Here is a 17172-nt window from a genome sequence, read left to right as displayed (position 1 = left end):
ACTGCATTAATACCCTATCATCTTGATATTGTTGGTGCATTAAATATTGGGACCAATTTCATCATGAGGACAGAAGAATGTATTCACCAAATTTTATAATATACTGACAAAACCATAGATAAATCTCAATACATCTGCAACCACTTAAAACACTTACAGAATGCAGCATGTTACCACAACAACCAAAAGAAACAGGAATTTAACCAGCCTGTTCTTCTAGACCAGTGAACACTAGAATTGAATAGGTATTTTAATTGAATTTATCCTAACGTTTGTTGCCATTTGTGGATAGCCTACTGGTCAAATCTTACTTCCCAACTGCTTTCTATTTCCTAACTAGCCTTTAATACCGTTTTGGTAAGGACCTCAAACAATACTAGGCAGTAGGTGTGAAATGGATAGTTAAGTTGAAGGGGTGACTAAAAGGAATTCCCTCATAAGTACCAATATATTGAAACATACTTTATTGTGGCTTGCTTTCAAACTGTTGTTTTAAGATCTAAAACATTACCTGTTTCAGAGAATAATAGTAAAGCCCTTATTTGTTGAGAACATGCACAGATAAAATTTACAAGTTTAAAAAACTGAATAGCAGTAATTATCATGCTCTTCAATAAGAAAAACACATTTTCATATTTTAAAAGGTTTTTATATTTTAAAAACTCAAAATAGTTTTATGAACTCACAAAGTAATATTGTATTTTTCTGAAGATATTAATATATCCTTGTATTGCAAGCATAGGATGTATTTTTACTTGGAGCATTTGCTACTTTAAAATATGCTTCTTTTGATTGTTTTCACTTTAATATTCTGAAGACAGCACAATTACATTTATCAGCAGTTAATTTGTAAAACTCACGATGAATAGTTTTGTTGGAAATATGTAACTTTGGTAACACCATGCACCTAATCTGAATTCGAAATGTATTAGGGTCTAATGCATAGTGAGTTTTTCTATGATACAACTAGTGATTAAACAACTAATGGTTCCACAAGAGGATAAAGTATATCAAATCTGTTGGTTCTGAAGGTGAAGCAAGATTTTGTACTAATACAGTCTATCACTGAGATCCCAGGAGGAAATAGAATTAAACTCAGATAGTTCGAATGGAGGGATTTTAATGAAGGGACAACCTACAGAGGTGTTGGCAGGGTCTGGGGAATCAGCACAAGGTGCTGAGAACCCAGAGATTGGCAAACCTCCCATCCTCATGCTGAAGATACAGAGGGAGGAAAGAGTATTACTGGAGTGAGAGCTGGAGCCCAGGAACGGAGGAGGGGTGCTGGGCAGGAGCTACAATCTTGAAAAGGGGAAGCACCGCCAGAGATTTTTCAGGGTCACTGGTTCACACCACCTGCACTGAAGCAGGGAGAGATCTGGAAGAAATACCCCAACTTCTCTCTGCTCCTTCTCTCTGACCCCCTGCGTGTGCCTTCCTTCTGTTGGCCCCAACCAGAAGCCAGCTGGAAGGAGTCAGCCTTCAGGGGTGAGAACAGCAAAGAGGAAAGGGAATGGCTCTGGGGTGGGGGTTGAGGGGGTGTCAGAGCACTAGGAAGCTAATCATGTCACTGCCCCTGAGGCCTGACACAGTGTGGCAGGATGAAATGTGTTTCTCTGATCTCATTTCTCAGAAGTCTACCAGGAAATATCATTTTGGGAAAATAATTTTTAAAAAATACAAAACCCTCTTTTTTCTTCAACATTTTTTCCCCTTCAAGTTTTATTTAAATCCTTCCTTTCATTTACCTCCTAGTAACACAGAGGTATTCGGTTCAACCAGCCCTCCAGTTGGCAGACTTTTTTCTAAGACCTCATCCTGAGAGCTTTCTGAACTGTGGGAAGTCTTTACACAATTGTCAACGAATGCAAGATCCAGTAAATTTCCCTAAGATCCCTATTAAAGTTGGTGACAACTTGTCCGCAATCTCAATCCAGCCACCCACAGATGATATCATTCACCATTTCTTTGATAAATGTCAAATGCATTTGAAGTAACACCTGAAATATTTGTCTGAATGTTCTCTCATCTATTAATTTTGCACGTGTGCATAATTTTTGTGTAACTTCTGATTATAGGGCAATTGTAAACAAATACAGAGAATAATCAAAGCTACCATGTAAGGACTTATGTAGCACCACTACTAAGAAGCCTTCTCAGTAGAACCAGAAGGATCTTAAACGGAGGTTCCCACGGATGCATCCCTGACCACCCTCAAACATAAAGCCTGGGGTGGTGGGTGCGGGGATCAGATGCGATTCATCTTTTCAGTAGCCAAGGCCCTAAAACAGTGTCTTGCACATTTCATGTACTCAATAAATATTTGCTGAATTGGCCAAACCTTGGTTTGTCCCCATAATCACCACCCCATAAGCACACAGATAATTACTTCTTGGAAAAATTCCAACTAGTGTTTGATGTCACCTATGTGGTTTCTCTCTCAGGAGCAGCTCTGTAGGATTACATTATTTTATGTTTTTTTTTCCTTTCACTTTAATGTCGTATACTTGAATAACAGCTTTATACAAAATTCCTACCAGCACAACCACAGCAGATTCAAGGCATCGTTTTAAAAATGGTACCAGCATCTTTCAATTTAGCGCTGTCAAGTGGCTAGGAAAATGCATAATTTGGTATTAAGAGCTAAAGATATTTTGAATATATTCTTTAGTTTTTTTAAGATCAAAGTTTTTTTTTTAAGAATTAAAATGTTCCCATAAACTTGGCCTTCACTGAAAAATAATCCTGCATTTCTTTGCATTTAATGAAAGTGTCCAATTACAAAGTTAATTTTGTAACATACTTTTTAAACTTAAACAGCAAAAATATATGCAAAGTGAATCTGAATAGGCAAAAAAAGACATATACAGGAAGACCAAGGTTTTGGTGAAAGTTAAAATATTATTTCATACTTTGCACAACTTAGAATTATTCCCAAATTTTATAGTCTAGATCCAAATGTTAATTTGAAATGACCTTGACCATTGAAATCCTAAATTGAACACTCTTCAGAACAAAATAGCCTTTCTCTTCTGCTTCATGGGCAAATGAACTAAATACTAGGGAATGGTACTGCCTGGGCCTTTGAACCAAGGCTAAAAGAGATGAAATACTGTTTGATGTGTATAAACATTAGAGAATCCATTTTGAGTTTATAAAAGGATGAGTTTTTTTCATATCCCGTGACAAAATATTCCCTTTTCCTGAAAATGATCTCATTCTTACAATAGGGGGTTGTTATTTTTTTTCCAGGATGGAGGCGGAGGGATCAAGATAGCTGTTATGTTTATTTCTCAAAATGCATTGTGGTGAGAAATTCAGAGTGCAGTGTGGGGAAATAAACCTTGACTTCACCAAAATATAAAGCTGCATTTAAGGCAGTAGGTAAAGGATACAACAGCAACAGTACAAGTTCATTATTTGCAATCCTGCAGTTCCTGAAATCTCTATAACACATTACTTTAAAAGCATCAGACAGATGATTTGATAATACTTTACCAACATTTCAACACCTGAAAAGCCTCAGCAAGTTAAACCCTCTAGTTTTAAATTTCGGACATGACCTCACTCAATCCTTTTATTTTTTAGACTTTCTCAAATTTTCATTTGTTTTCAATAATCAATGAATAGTGATGAATTTTAGGTACCTATCCACAAAGAAAGTAGATTTTCACTGTTTTTAGGAGCCTAAGAAGTGAAAAGGAAAAAAAAAATCAACTCCAACAAAATGTTGCTGTAGAAATCTTTTAGAACAGAATGTTAAATTACTTAATTATTTAGAATCATCTGGCTCTACCATTCGAAGTGCATTCAGGCTTCAAAGCTAACCCTTCGGTAGCATCAATGTTGACGGTACCGGATTGCATGTTTAGCTGAGATCTTGAAGATCCCATAGGACCAAAACAAACACATATCTACTGTTCTGGCTACTGCATCACTCTTCATCACCATTCTTTTTGGGTGAAATATATTGCAGTTGACCCTTTGAGAGGGACTAAAATAGACATGTGTTGTTTCTGCCTACCCAGCATCCTTCCTCTAATTTTCCTTTGGAGAACTCCCCTACTCCAGTTAATGTGGAGCTAACAGACGGGGTTGGCAACCAGTAAATATCTGTGGAATGCCTGTGTAGAGCCAGGGCACTTCCCTTTCTGGAGGAAGACATCTGAATCCAAGCTTAGTCAGCAGAACGGTCCATTCTCCATGTTCAGAGAGGGGCAAGTGACACTGATGCCCCTGTAAGAACAGCTCTGGGACTTTTGCAGCAAATATTGAAGACAAAGTGCTCTCCTTTCCTTGCTCTGAGTTGGCAGTAGCTTCTAAGGGGCTATCGTATAGAAACAACTTGTCTGAAAATGAAGCCAAAACCAGGAAACAGATCCTGATAACCTTGACTGATGGCTCCAACCATACTTTAACTGGCAAGACCTACCTATAGGCTTTTTCATCAGTTAAATGAAATCCTTTATACTTAAGCCAGTGTGAGTTGGTTTTGTCACTTGCAGCTAAAAGAATCCTGAGTGTAACAATGCGACAACATTAAAAATAAACATGGCTGCTTTTGAGGTTTCTAATGAATTTACCTCCTCATATGCATTACTTTATTTAATCCTCCCAATTCAGGAAGGCACATATCCATTAACATTAAATTCATTATTTTTTTAAACGCATACACTGTGGAAGAGGGACAGGCAATGCCAGGGGAGTAATCATTCTGAAGTATGGTGGCCAGGGAAGTTTCCCTTACATGGGAGAAAAGTGGGGGTTACATATTTCAGGGCACTCGATAGATATCCACCAAATGAAAGAATAAACACTATACAGCAGAGCCAGGAGGTGATCCCTATACGAATTCCCTGACTGATAAAATTAGGAGGCTTTTGCAGTATCCCAGGTCAGAGATGATGAACCCCATACAGGCAGCCCTACAAGAATGGCTCAAACAAATAGGACGTAAAGATAGAGTCAAGTTAGATGTGGGGATCCCTAGGTGGGTGTAGCTATTGTCACTGGGATAGGGAAAGAAGGAAGAGACAGAGTCTGGGTGACAAAGGGAAGGAGACAAATTATTGGTCAGTTAAAGATGCCTGCAGGATATATAAACAAAAGAGGTCCAGCAGGCCCTTAGAATGACTGGTCTGGGATGCAGGGAGGCTGCGGAGACTGCCCATACAAGATCCCCATCACTGGCATACAGATGGCAGTTCGGGCTTGGGCACTGCTTGCCAGAGCCTCCCCAGGAACAGAAGAGGAGGGGGTCCCTCCAGGTAACCTCAGTCCTGTTTGTGAGCTCCATGAAAACAGGCTTCCCCACCAGACGGGGTTGGCAACCAGTAAATATCTGTGGAATGCCTGTGTAGAGCAGGGCACTGAGCGCATGCCGTTGGTTCTACACGGGTATTTCGCCAGGTACCCTCCACCGCTGGAGCTGCCAGCTTCTGCGGCTCTACTGGGTGCAGTCTCATGACTCAGCTCTCCCCTCTTCAATTAGTTCATGCTCTCACATTAAGTGTAATCACAGCTGGCAACGTTTTCTGGGGATGTCTCAAAAAGATCTGAGTTGAAAGAACAGTTTTGTGTCAATTTAATTTAAAGTAAAATTGTTGCCTCTTCCCTGCTCCTTCCCTTTCTCCTGGCGAACTCAGTGACCCCGGCAGGCAGGCGTCCCAACGGAAGCGAGGGTCGGCCATGGGGTACCTCCAGGTGATTCTCAACAGCTAGCTAAGTCACAAAGACACAAAGGAGGCTGCGAAGCTGAAAGGTGTGGCTGTTGGCGATTCCAAGGCAGGCTCCCGCGTAGGGAAGAGCGTACCCTAGGCGACTGCACACCCCGCCAGCGGCGAGCCCGGAAGCCGAAAGGAGGTGCTGTCAGCCCGCGACCCGTCTCTCCAGATCCCCGGGCTCGCACCAGGCCGCCGCCGCCGGCCGCACGTCTGCTCTGGCTCGGCAGAGCACGCAGGCTCAAGGTCGCCCGGCGGGAACCAAAGCTCCAGGTACCCCGGTGGGCAGCATCCCGACCCGCCTCTGCTTGGCGTCCGAAGCCCGCGCTCTTGCTTTGGACTTGACGGAGAGGTCCGCTCGCCCTCCAGTCTCCGCCGGGTTAACCGCCGGCGTGCATCTTCAGGTCTCTTGCCTTCTCGCACCCAGGCTGGAACGCGCCTTTCCTCTTACCATCTCCGCTGCTCCTCTCTCTCTGCCACTTACCAAAGCTGTATTTTCACTTTCACGTTTGTGACTACTTGTGTGTAAAGTTCTAAGTTAATACGTGAGGCGAAAATTCACTAGCCTTGAAATTTCAAAATCACCCTTGAAAAATCGCCCATAAATCACAAGATTTGGTGTCTATACTCAAGGCAATAATATGCAAGTACACGTGGATAAAACATGCCGCAAAAGTGCATAGTAAATAAAAAATACGGATGCAAAATATAACTTTTAAGTGCAAAAGATAAAAATGGTATCAGGGAAATGAGCCTGCCTGCGAAGCCACTGGACTTGTCACTGCCTCCTGCACTAGGCTGTAAGAGGCACGAAGACAGGCCTCGTCTGTTTTTGCTCATCACTACATCTTTGGCGCGTGGCCCTGTGCCTGGCACTTCGTAAGTGTTCAATGATCTATCTCGAATAAATGAACGAACGAATGAATGAGCGAACGCTAGATCCGACTCCGCAACCCGCAGAGCTGGCACATCGAGAAGCGAGAGAGAGCTGCCGGCCCAGCGTTACGCTCTTAGCCGCGAGGCCGGGATGCTGACAGTGGCCTCCAGGCCCGCCGCCCCAGCTCCCGGCGGCTGCATGTGCGCCTCCTCCCACTAAGGCCTTGGCGCACGCCCCGCCCCGTCGCGCACGCACGCGCCCTGCAGCCAGACAGTCTGGTCAGCCCGCACGCCACGGCTCACCCGCGCGCTCGCTGCCCCTCGCGCCTTTGCCCGCTGGAGGGCGCTCCCCTCCCGCCCCACGCGCCCACACGCAGGCGTCTCTCGGCCCCCTGCGACTCAACTCCGGACCCTGGGCGCGCGCCGCCTCCTACCTGAGGGCCGGCGAGGGAGGTGCGCGGAAGGGCTGAGGGGCTGAACAAGACCCTGGCGAGAGGCGGGAGGCGGGAAACGAGAGAGCGAGCGTCCGCGGCAGACGGTCCGGGCGCGGGCGCGCGCGCGCTCCCGGCCCTCTCTCTCTCAGTCGACTCCCGGCCAGAGCCCAACCCTGCTGCCGCGCGCCGCCGGCCTCGCCGCGCCTAATAACAACAGCGCCCAGGGTCAGGTGGCCGCGCGCGGACAGCGCCGCCATTGGCTCGGCGGGGAGCGCGGCGCGCCAGGATTGGCCAGGGGGCGGAGTCTCTGTCGGTGCGGGGGAGGGGCTGGAGAGGGAGGTGGCAGGGGCGGGGCCAGGACGCGGTCCGCGCCTTTGTGCCCGGCGCGCGCTCTCCGCCCGCTCCGGCTGCATCGCCGGCTGCATCAATAATTCAGAGCGGCGGCGGCGGCGGGAGCGGCCGGTGCGGGCAGGAGGCGGCGGAAGCAGCGGGGATCAAGCGGCAGCGGCTATGCATCCAAGTGCGGCTGGGCAGCCGCGGTACCCCTGAGGCCCGGGCAGGGCTCCGGGAAGCATCGCACGGGGGGCACGCTTGCCCAGGAGTGCAACGAAGACCTGAAGTGTCCAGAGCGGCGTCGGTGGAGCTGCGCACGGAGCTGAGGAGGGGGTTACGGAGCGGGCCTGGGGCGGGGGGGGCGGCTGGCGCAGGCAGCCCCCGGGGTGGGGGGCGGGGTGGGCGCCGGCGCCGCGATGCTGGGCGTCGTGGAGCTGCTGCTGCTGGGGGCAGCATGGCTGGCGGGCCCGGCCCGCGGGCAGAATGAGACGGAGCCCATCGTGCTGGAGGGCAAGTGCCTGGTGGTTTGCGACTCCAACCCTACGTCCGATCCCACGGGTACAGCTCTGGGCATCTCTGTGCGCTCCGGCAGCGCTAAGGTGGCTTTCTCTGCCATCAGAAGCACCAACCACGAGCCGTCCGAGATGAGTAATCGCACCATGATCATCTACTTCGACCAGGTGAGTGCTCCGGGAAGACTGGATTGGTGGAGGTTAGGGGAGAGGTGGTAGGTAGATGTTCGATCGTCTCCGAGGTCTCTGCGGAAACGCAGGGACAAGCGTTCTGGACAGATTCTTGCCTACTCCCCTTCGTTCCCGTCTCGTTATAGGTACTAGTGAACATCGGGAACAACTTTGATTCAGAACGCAGCACTTTCATCGCCCCGCGCAAAGGGATCTACAGTTTTAACTTCCACGTGGTAAAAGTCTACAACAGACAGACCATCCAGGTCAGCTGCCGCCTCAGGGCCAGGCCCCAGCCCCGGTAGGGGGCTACTAGCCGCGGGAGTGAGCGAGCCCTGTGGGGTGGGAGATGGAAGGGGCAGCTGCATATGCCCGGGCTGCTTGGAGGGACGGGTAGCAAGTTCTCACGGTTCTGTGGCTTGGACTCTCCCTTGCCTTCCCTGTCATTGGTTCTTGGAACCTGTTCCCATCCCCAGGCAGTTTTCTGCCTCTGCCTCTGGGACCCTCCAAAGAGGTTCTCCCGCTATGGGACTCCAGGGAGTTCCCTTAGAGGTTTCTGTTAGCATCAGGGACAGTTCCCGCTTCGGGAAGCTTTCCGCGATCCTCGCCCTCAGCACCACGGACAGTATCCCCGACCCTGTCCCAGCTCTGAAGACCGCGAGAAGCCTGTGCGCTTGCATTCAGCGCCACGCTCGGGGTGGTGGTGGGGGGTGTCTCCTGGCGTCTTTATGGGGGCCGACTCCGGATTTCTGAACGAGCAGCGCCGAGCCATAGCAGTTTAAGGGTGGAGACACAAGGGAGGGGCATAGTGCCACTCCCTCCTGGCTCCGGCCTTTCCTTAGCCAGCACTCACCGGCTCTCCAGGTTCCCAAAGGTGTCCAGGATTCCTTTGGGCGGACACAGAAGGCGGAACGCGCGGTTGGGGAGAGGGCGCAGGGCCTTTGGCTTCTGGTGCCACCGCAAGGGCAAAACCAGGCGGTGGCGGGCGAGGCTGGATCTGGGACGGGAACCGGGCCCGGGGTTTGGGGATGAGGCACAGAGGGCAGCTCTGCGCGAGATTTCTCATCAGCCGAAGCCTTCCCTGGCTCCTCCATTGCGTCTCTGCTGTGTCCTGGCAGCCAGGTCCGGGAGGAGCCAGGCGTTTTGTTTGTTTGTTTCTATTTGTTTGTGTTCCCGGAAGCGCCAGTTGCCTGAGTTTCTCTTTGAGGCTGGGGGGAGGGCGAGGCCGAAGGTCTCTGGGCGCTTGAGCCACCTACGGGTTCATTAAACTGGATAAAAGAGCGAATCGGGATTTTCTACTGGCGCGTCCAAGAAATGAAAGTGACTCCTGTTTTGGGGGCAGACCCTTCCTGTCGCCCAGATGGGCCGTCTTTCGCCTCATTGGACCCTCAGCAGTAAACTGCAAAGCGCCTTTTCTTTCCGCTCTCCCGCCCCACCCCCGCCCCCTGCTTCCAGGCCTTACGGCTGTTAGCCCAGCAGCGAAGGTTCGCGGCTTTATCGCCGCTTCGGTACCCGCCTAGGTTGCGCCTCTGAAGCGGGCCTGTCTCTTTCTCAGGTGAGCCTCATGTTAAACGGGTGGCCGGTGATTTCAGCCTTCGCTGGTGACCAGGACGTGACCCGGGAAGCCGCCAGCAACGGAGTTCTAATCCAGATGGAGAAAGGCGACCGAGCATACCTCAAGCTGGAGCGGGGAAACTTGATGGGGGGCTGGAAGTACTCGACCTTCTCGGGATTCCTCGTATTTCCCCTCTGACTGGCTCATCGCGGGAGTGGAGGCAGGGAGAGGGCGAAGGCAGGAGGGGAAAATGATAAAGAGGCAGAACTTTAGAGGACGAGAAAGCGGCACGACTTGAAACTTCCTACATGTTCCCCAGCTGTATCCGGGTGAAAGGTGCGCACCCGGCAGTCGGACAACTTTGTCCGTTTCCTCTAGGAGAAGTAAATTCCGCTTAGCTCTGCGCACTCCCATTTCCAAAAATAAACTCGCCTCCCCCATTCCAGTGGCAGTAATCAAGAGAGACTCCTTGTCATTGTTTCTTACCCTCATGTTCATGTTCCCTACAATTTATATAAAAGAAACTTCGCATTTCACTGTATAACGTGAAATATCTTCCTCCTCTGAGTCGCCATCTGAATCTTTACAACCGCTGAAATCTAATATGTCCCTCCCCCCCTTTTTTATTTTGGAGAGGGGGGAAGGTTTTTTTGTTTGGTTGGTTTTTGTTTTTTTGATGGGGAGGTAGTTTTAATTTGGCAAGTATTGCTCGGAAAACACCGCTCGAATTAATTAGCTGAAGATACTTTGTATCCTCGGCTGCTTGTTAGCAGAGAAAGGACTCACCTTAGTGGTGACTGGTTTAAAAAATATATATATATATATAAATATATATCATTTGTACACGAAGAACTCTTCCCAGTGGAAACTGGCTGTATTTCCGTATTTCTATGTCCTATTCGGAGTGATCGTGAAATCTAAGGCTGCTTGACGTTCTGATGCTTGTTAATGCCCTCGTGTTCTGTGGCTCCACTAAACGCCAGGAGGTTCTTCCGGACGCTTCCTCGTCCTCTGTAACATACCTGTGAATAGCCAAGATTTAATTTTGCTTTAATCCAATAAAGTTGAAGTGGGACTTTTATTTTTCTGAAACGGCTTCCTAAAGTCCGCACCTTCCCCAGTTGCGAGGTCTGGAGGCAGGGGTGCGGAAGCGCGAGATTCAGAGGGGTAGGGGACTTGGTGGGATGCAACCCAAGAAAGGCCAGGGCAGGAGGGCTTCCTCGCCAAATCGGCCTGCGCTCCTTCCTGCGCAGGCCTAGGGCCAACCCTGCATTCGCCCCGTGCTCCCTGCTTTGGCGCAAACGTAAGAAATTGGGCTGAAATCTCGCTAGGCCAGGCCCGGCTGCCGGCCTGGAAGCGAAGTTTGGACTTTTCGCAGTCCAAATGCATCAGGAGTAATCCCAATTCGAAGAGCCGGAACCTTTCTGCCCTAAGCGTCACGCTTCCCACGCCTCTGCCTCTGGACTGTCCGCTCACAGATCCCGAAGCAGCGTATGTTTTATTTCGCCGCCTCTGAATCCGAAGTCCTCCCTGCCGTATTACCCCGCCTCCGGGACCTGTGATCGCGCTCATCGCAGGACTTTTATTCAAGAGGTTCGTCCAGGAGTTTTGATTGTATCGGAACATAATGTGAAAGCAAAATTGAAATAAACGACTTCGTTTTAAGTCTGGAAGTCTGACCAAGTCGCTTCGGCCGAGGGGAGGTCGGGAGTAGGAAAAGAGGTGGGCAGCCCAGGGGCGGGAGCCGCGGCCTGCATGGGCCCCTCTGGCTCTGTTCCTTTTGGAGACTTTTTCCTAGCCCGAGATTCAGAGATGAATTTAATTAGCTCCTGGAGGCTGGCGCGAAGGGGGGTGTGAGGGATTACTAATAGCATAATAAGCAATGTTTCTCTATTTGTTCCCGCGGCTCCTCCGATTTTGAGAGTCAACAGGCACGCGGCCTGCGCTGAAATTCAGACCGGGTTATTCCTTTGCTCGCGGTCCAGGGGTCCGCATCTCTAGCAGGCGCCATCCGCAGCCCCAGCGGCCCCGGATCCTTCACGGGACAGGTAGGGACTTTGGGAGTGAGGAGGGGACCCGGTGCTTTTCTGTTCCTGCCTCACAGTTCTCCACGCTAGTCACTCCCCAGGGAAGTGAGAACGAGGAGTCCTAGAGGAATTTTTTTTTAAAAAAACTATTCTTTAAAAAAAGGAGCACTTAAAAACAAATCCTTTCTTTGCATTCTTCCGGTTGGGAGGTAGAAATCCGGGAGAGCTGGAGCCTTGGGCAGCGGAAGCAGCTCGATCCAGTCGCTCAGCCGGAGCAGAGCCCGCCCGAGGCACACAGATACCGCCCAGGCCAGGGCTCACGGCCGCGGGGCTGCGGTAGTCACCGCCCGAGGGAGCTGAGCCCCAAATGCGCTTGAAGCTTACTTGGCTGTGAGTGGGTGGTCACCCCTCTTCCTGAGGAGCAGACCACGAGGGTGGATGTCCAAGCTGTGGGACCACGAGGCTGTGCTCCGCTGGGAGACTTCAGCAAGTCCCCTGGCTTGGCCTCAGTTTGCCCAACTGTACAAAGACAGAGGAATCTGAACATCTCCGAGAGCCCTCTTGCCCTGAGGTTCCAGCAGTTCTCTGGTCCTCTCTTGCCCCCAGTTCTTTTGCCTGGGTTTAGTGAGTCCTGGCTGCGGCCGAGCTGATCTGGCTCCTGAAGGCTAGGCCTGAGGCTGGGCTGGAGGCCAAGGGGAAGCCTCCAGGAGCTCAGGCTCACTTTGAACCCCTGCTCTGGGGCCTGAAAGGTGAACACAGAGGGGGAGCAAAGGGGACCCCAAGTGGGACAAGAGTGAGAAGTTATCCCTTGATTCTGCTGTGGCTCCAGCTGGCCCCTTCCTGGGGGAGCGCTTCCTCTCCAAATTCTGACCTTGGCATTGGAGATCCTTCTCAGTCTGGCTCCAGCCACTTCTTCCACCTGCTGATCTCTTCTCCTGACCATTTGTTGACCCCATGTCCCACTACTGTCTTCATACCTCTGCACCTGCTGCTTCTTTGCTTCCAGTTGAAGTACCCTTTTTCTTCTTCCCTACTTTTCAAAATCCTATCTTTCTGGGGATCTAAGCAGATCATCTACAACGCTTGTCCTCCGAGAAGTGGTCCTGTCCATACAGCACAGATCCTACCTTCCCAAGCCTCACAATCACCTCCTCACCCTCCCACCAGGCCTTATTTGGAGCTAGCAGGGTGGAGACATTGGCGGCTGGGCCTGTCTCCCCTCTGCACTGGGCTCCAGGGGTTAGTGGTGACCCACACCAGCAAGCGCTGGGAAGTGCTAAGCTGCTACTCCTGCCCTAGGGGGCTCTGAGGAAATGTGCGCTTCTCCACCCCTCAAACTGCCCTCCTCCTCAGGCCTGAGCTTCCCATTAGCCTGGATGGGGCTGTCGACAGCTCTCTCTCTAGGAGGCCTAGCTGGGGCCTCACCTCCCTCACCTCGGTGGCAAAGGTGATTATTACCTCTGCCAGAGACAGGTGAATGACCTTCATCTGAAAATTGTGCTCCAGCTTCAAGGGTGGTGTGTTGGGGATTCAGAGGGATAGAGAAACAAGGGGTCATTAGCTCAGTAGGGACTACCTCCCTGCCCCCAACCAGAGGCTAAGAAGTGGGGGGGGATTCTAACCTACACCTCACAATGGCTTCCCTTAGTGCTTAGAATCCTCTAGGCTTCTAGATCTGGGCCCTGCGTCTTGCTTTTATCTCAAATAAACCTGATCAGAATCAAGCCTGTAGGGGTTCCAGGATCACCCCCTCATTCAACCTCACCCTCTGTCTGAAAGACTCCTCTGCTGCCCAGGTCACCTTGGTCACTTCCTTCTTTCTTGCCTCAATGGTAACCTCCTCCTCCGGGAAGCCTTCCCCACCCCAGACAGGCAGAGTGGTTAATGCTTCCCGGCCTTCTATGGAGTGTGGTCTCTCCTACCACACTGCCTCCTCCCTCACACAGTTCCCTGAGGGCAGAGATTGAGTTAGGGGTCTGGTGCAGGGCAACTGTGGAGCGGGGATGGGGGGCCTGAAGCTGGGGTGGAGGTAGGGTGGTGATTTCTAGGACCCAATGAGCACAGACCAGACTCCTAGGCTTCGGTTTTCCAGGAAGCCCCCTGAGCTTCAGGGTGCCTCTGGGCCAGCGCTGGATCCCCGGCCAGGTGCCGGGTCACTGTGCGCTCTGTTGTCTGCTGAGCCCCAGAGCTCGCTCCCTCGACACGGCTTCCACTGTTAGCAGAGCTGGGAGCGTGCCCTCCAAGCAGCTCCTGGCCCGGGCGGATGGGCTCCTAATGAGAACATAATTACCCAGATGGAGCTGGAGCGTCACCTCCCTTCTTAGCTGTTACCCTAACGGACTAGTGGAGGTGGAGAGAGTGCTGGGCAGAGCGACGGGCTGGACGTTTCCTCGAGTGCAGGGCGGGGTCCTGGGACCCCGCGGGCCCGCCGAGGGTGAAGACCTCTCGCTCTGTGCTCGACCTCTGGCGTGCTGTGCGACCTGAGACTACTTCCTTCCCAGCCTGAACCACATTTTCCTCAACTCCCAAATGCAAGGGGTGGGCTAGATAGATGTCTGGGGTTTCCTCCAGGTGATCTAACATTTCTGATCAACCCGTCCGTGAGCCTGTCTTCCCCTCCCCCCACCCCGCCACCCAACTCTTAGCTGCGTTTGGCCGAGTCCGTATCATCCCTACTAGCTTTCAAACAAAACAGTGAAACTTCTTACGGAGTCTGGGGAGGTCAGCGGTGCCCTTGAACTGGAAGGTCAAGCTGGGAGGGCAAGTGCAGGTACACTCCCTTTGAGCCAATTCAGTGGGAAAGAAAAGCTTTCCCGGGGTGATGACAAAGGTCTCTTGGCCTCTTTGCACAGGGCTCCTCATTGAAAATACATCCACACTCTATCTGAGCCTCAGTTTGCTTGCATTTCAAATGGGGACAATAATGCCTTCAGAGCAGGGTGGTTGCTAAAATGCATAAAAAGTACTCAGTGCTGCCTGACACACAGTAGGTGCTGAAAAAATGCTAGCAACAATGAAGAGCAATGGGCACCGGGCGCACCACACTATCCCAGAAGCAAGACTTAAAGGAACATCAAGCAGACAGGAAAACTGAAACCACAGAGGGGAAGGAACACAGAACACGTGAATTAGGATCCTGTGTCCTTTGTTTCCCCTGCACATTCATCTCCCCACCCACCTCCAGTTAATCATGAGAACAGGGGAATTTTACCCTGTAAGTGTCTTTCATCTCCATCCCTGTTGCTCAAATATTTGCATCAATCACTGTGGATGAATACTGTTTGCATGCTTCTCCATTGGTTATGAGCGCTATTTACATATCTGTGTCCATTTAGAGGGTGAGCCCCTTGCATCCTGTTCATCTCGCTTGGCCCAGTGCCTTCTGTGGTGTCAGGTACAGAGCAGGGCTCCTGTGATTGTGTCAGGAGTGAAAGCAAACTGTGCCTGGCACAACTGCAGGATATGGACCCAACCAGTGAACCTGCCCTTCAGGGGACCTCTCAGTCCTGCATGCACCCCCATCACTGACAGGAATGCTGGTGTGGAAGTGCTTCCAGACCCTGTGCTGTCAGGGAAACCTTCCCAGGCACCTGCACTTACTCTCACCTCTTCCTATTTCACTCTGCACTCAGCCCGTCCACAGGAAGTCCCAGCTTTGACCCTGGGATAGCAGTGAGCAGGGGCAGTGAGGAAGAGGCCAAGGTTAGATGTACGGGTTGGTGTTTGGATTTGTGGCTAGGTCTTCACACTGGGCAAACATTTTCTGGCAGCAGTGAGGAGACACTGTGCATCTGAAGTCAGAAAGGAGAACTTTATGATTATAAAGAAAGAACTTCCAGGTGTGTGGCCACAGCCCAGAGCCTAGGGAGGTCTTTGTTCATCTTGCTCAACTCTGAAGAAGTCAGGGAGAAGACGCAGAGGAAGGGAGCAGGGGAAGGAAACAGGCTCCAATCTGACCTTGAGATCCACCTCATCAGCCACGTCCTCTCTGAACCCCACCCATAAGGGCCTGGCCCTCTGCAGAGCACCTGAACTCTCCCATTCAGGTCACACCCTCGCCACAGTTCTGTTGGACTCTAAGCTCTGTGGGCATCAGTCCTCATCTGCTGTTTCCCACAAGGCATCCAGAGCCTGGCACAGTGTCAGGGCTGGTAGATGCGCTATAAATGCTCCCTGAATGCATGAGCGAGTGAACACATGAATGGGTGGGCAGAAGGAGGGAGGGATTACTGGTTGCATGGCGAGTGCCTTTGTCTGGTCCACCAGAATGTGAACTCCATGAAAGTATCTACCTTGTTATTGGCCTTATTTACAGTTACATTCCCAGTGCCTAGCACAGTGCCTGGAATAGAGTCAGCATGACCAGTATTTCCTGAACAAATGAATAAAGAATTACGGTACTTTGGACTGTGGGATTCTGGATTGCAGGCTTGACCTTGTACACTTCTTGAGATCCCCACTATCCCCATGAACAGTCACATTTATTTATTTATTTATTTAAAACATCTTTATTGGAGGATAATTGCTTTACAATGGTGTGTCAGTTTCTGCTTTATAACAAAGTGAATCAGCTATACATATACATATATCCCCATATCCCCTCCCTCTTGCGTCTCCCTCCCACCCTCCCTATCCCACTCCTCTAGGTGGACACAAAGCACAGAGCTGATCTCCCTGTGCTATGCAGCTGCTTCCCACTAGCTATCTATTTTATGTTTGGTAGTACATATATGTCAATGCTACTCCCTCACTTCGTCCCACCTTACCCTTCCACCTCCCTGTGTCCTCAAGTCCATTCTCTACGTCTACATCTTTATTCCTATCCTGCCGTGAGGTTCTTCAGAATCTTTTTTTTTTAGATTCCATATATATGTGTTAGCATACGGTATGTGTTTTTCTCTTTCTGACTTACTTCACTCTCTATGACAGACTCTAGGTCCATCCACCTCACTACAGATAACTCAATTTCGTTTCTTGTTATGGCTGAGTAATATTCCATAGTATATATGTGCCACATCTTCTTTATCCATTCATCCGATGATGGACACTTAGGTTGTTTCCATCTCCGGGCTATTGTAAATAGAGCTGCAATGAACATTTTGGTACATGACTCTTTTTGAATTATGGTTTTCTCAGGGTATATGCCCAGTAGTGGGATTGCTGGGTCATATGGTAATTCTATTTGTAGTTTCTTAAGGAACCTCCATACTGTTCTCCATAGTGGTTGTATCAATTTACATTCCCACCAAGAGTGCAGGAGGCTTCCCTTTTCCCCACACCCTCTCCAGCATTTACTGTCTGTAGGTTTTTGATGATGGCCGCCACATTTATTTTAGTGTGAAATTGGATTGTACCAGCTATCTGGAGTTGACCTTACAACACAAGTTTTCTTTCATGCTACTTGCCCCACCCCACCCCCAACATATGGGCAATTCCTTAGAGGGTAGGGACCATACTTTATTTTCCTTAAAGGACAACACCTAATAACATGATTCAGTATTGGTTGATTGGTTGCTTAATCCAGGATCAAGCCATTAGGTCTGT

General features: G+C 50.2%; 1 protein-coding gene across 1 annotated transcript; it reads left to right on the top strand.

The window, feature by feature from the left end:
* Positions 1 to 7429: 7429 nt before the first annotated feature.
* On the top strand, positions 7430 to 11274 carry CBLN1 (cerebellin 1 precursor). Its single transcript, XM_027092232.1, has 3 exons — positions 7430 to 8043; positions 8193 to 8312; positions 9602 to 11274. The coding sequence occupies exons 1-3, from the start codon at positions 7780 to 7782 to the stop codon at positions 9797 to 9799; spliced, it is 582 nt and encodes a 193-aa protein (XP_026948033.1). The 5' UTR covers positions 7430 to 7779; the 3' UTR covers positions 9800 to 11274.
* The last annotated feature ends 5898 nt before the right edge of the window (positions 11275 to 17172 follow it).

Source organism: Aethalodelphis obliquidens, unplaced genomic scaffold, assembly GCF_003676395.1.
Source record: "Aethalodelphis obliquidens isolate GAN/ISIS:26980383/991018 unplaced genomic scaffold, ASM367639v1 scaffold75, whole genome shotgun sequence".
Lineage (NCBI taxonomy): Eukaryota > Metazoa > Chordata > Mammalia > Artiodactyla > Delphinidae > Aethalodelphis > Aethalodelphis obliquidens.
The sequence above is the reverse complement of the archived record's forward strand: the minus strand, read 5'-3'. Positions and strand labels throughout refer to the sequence as shown.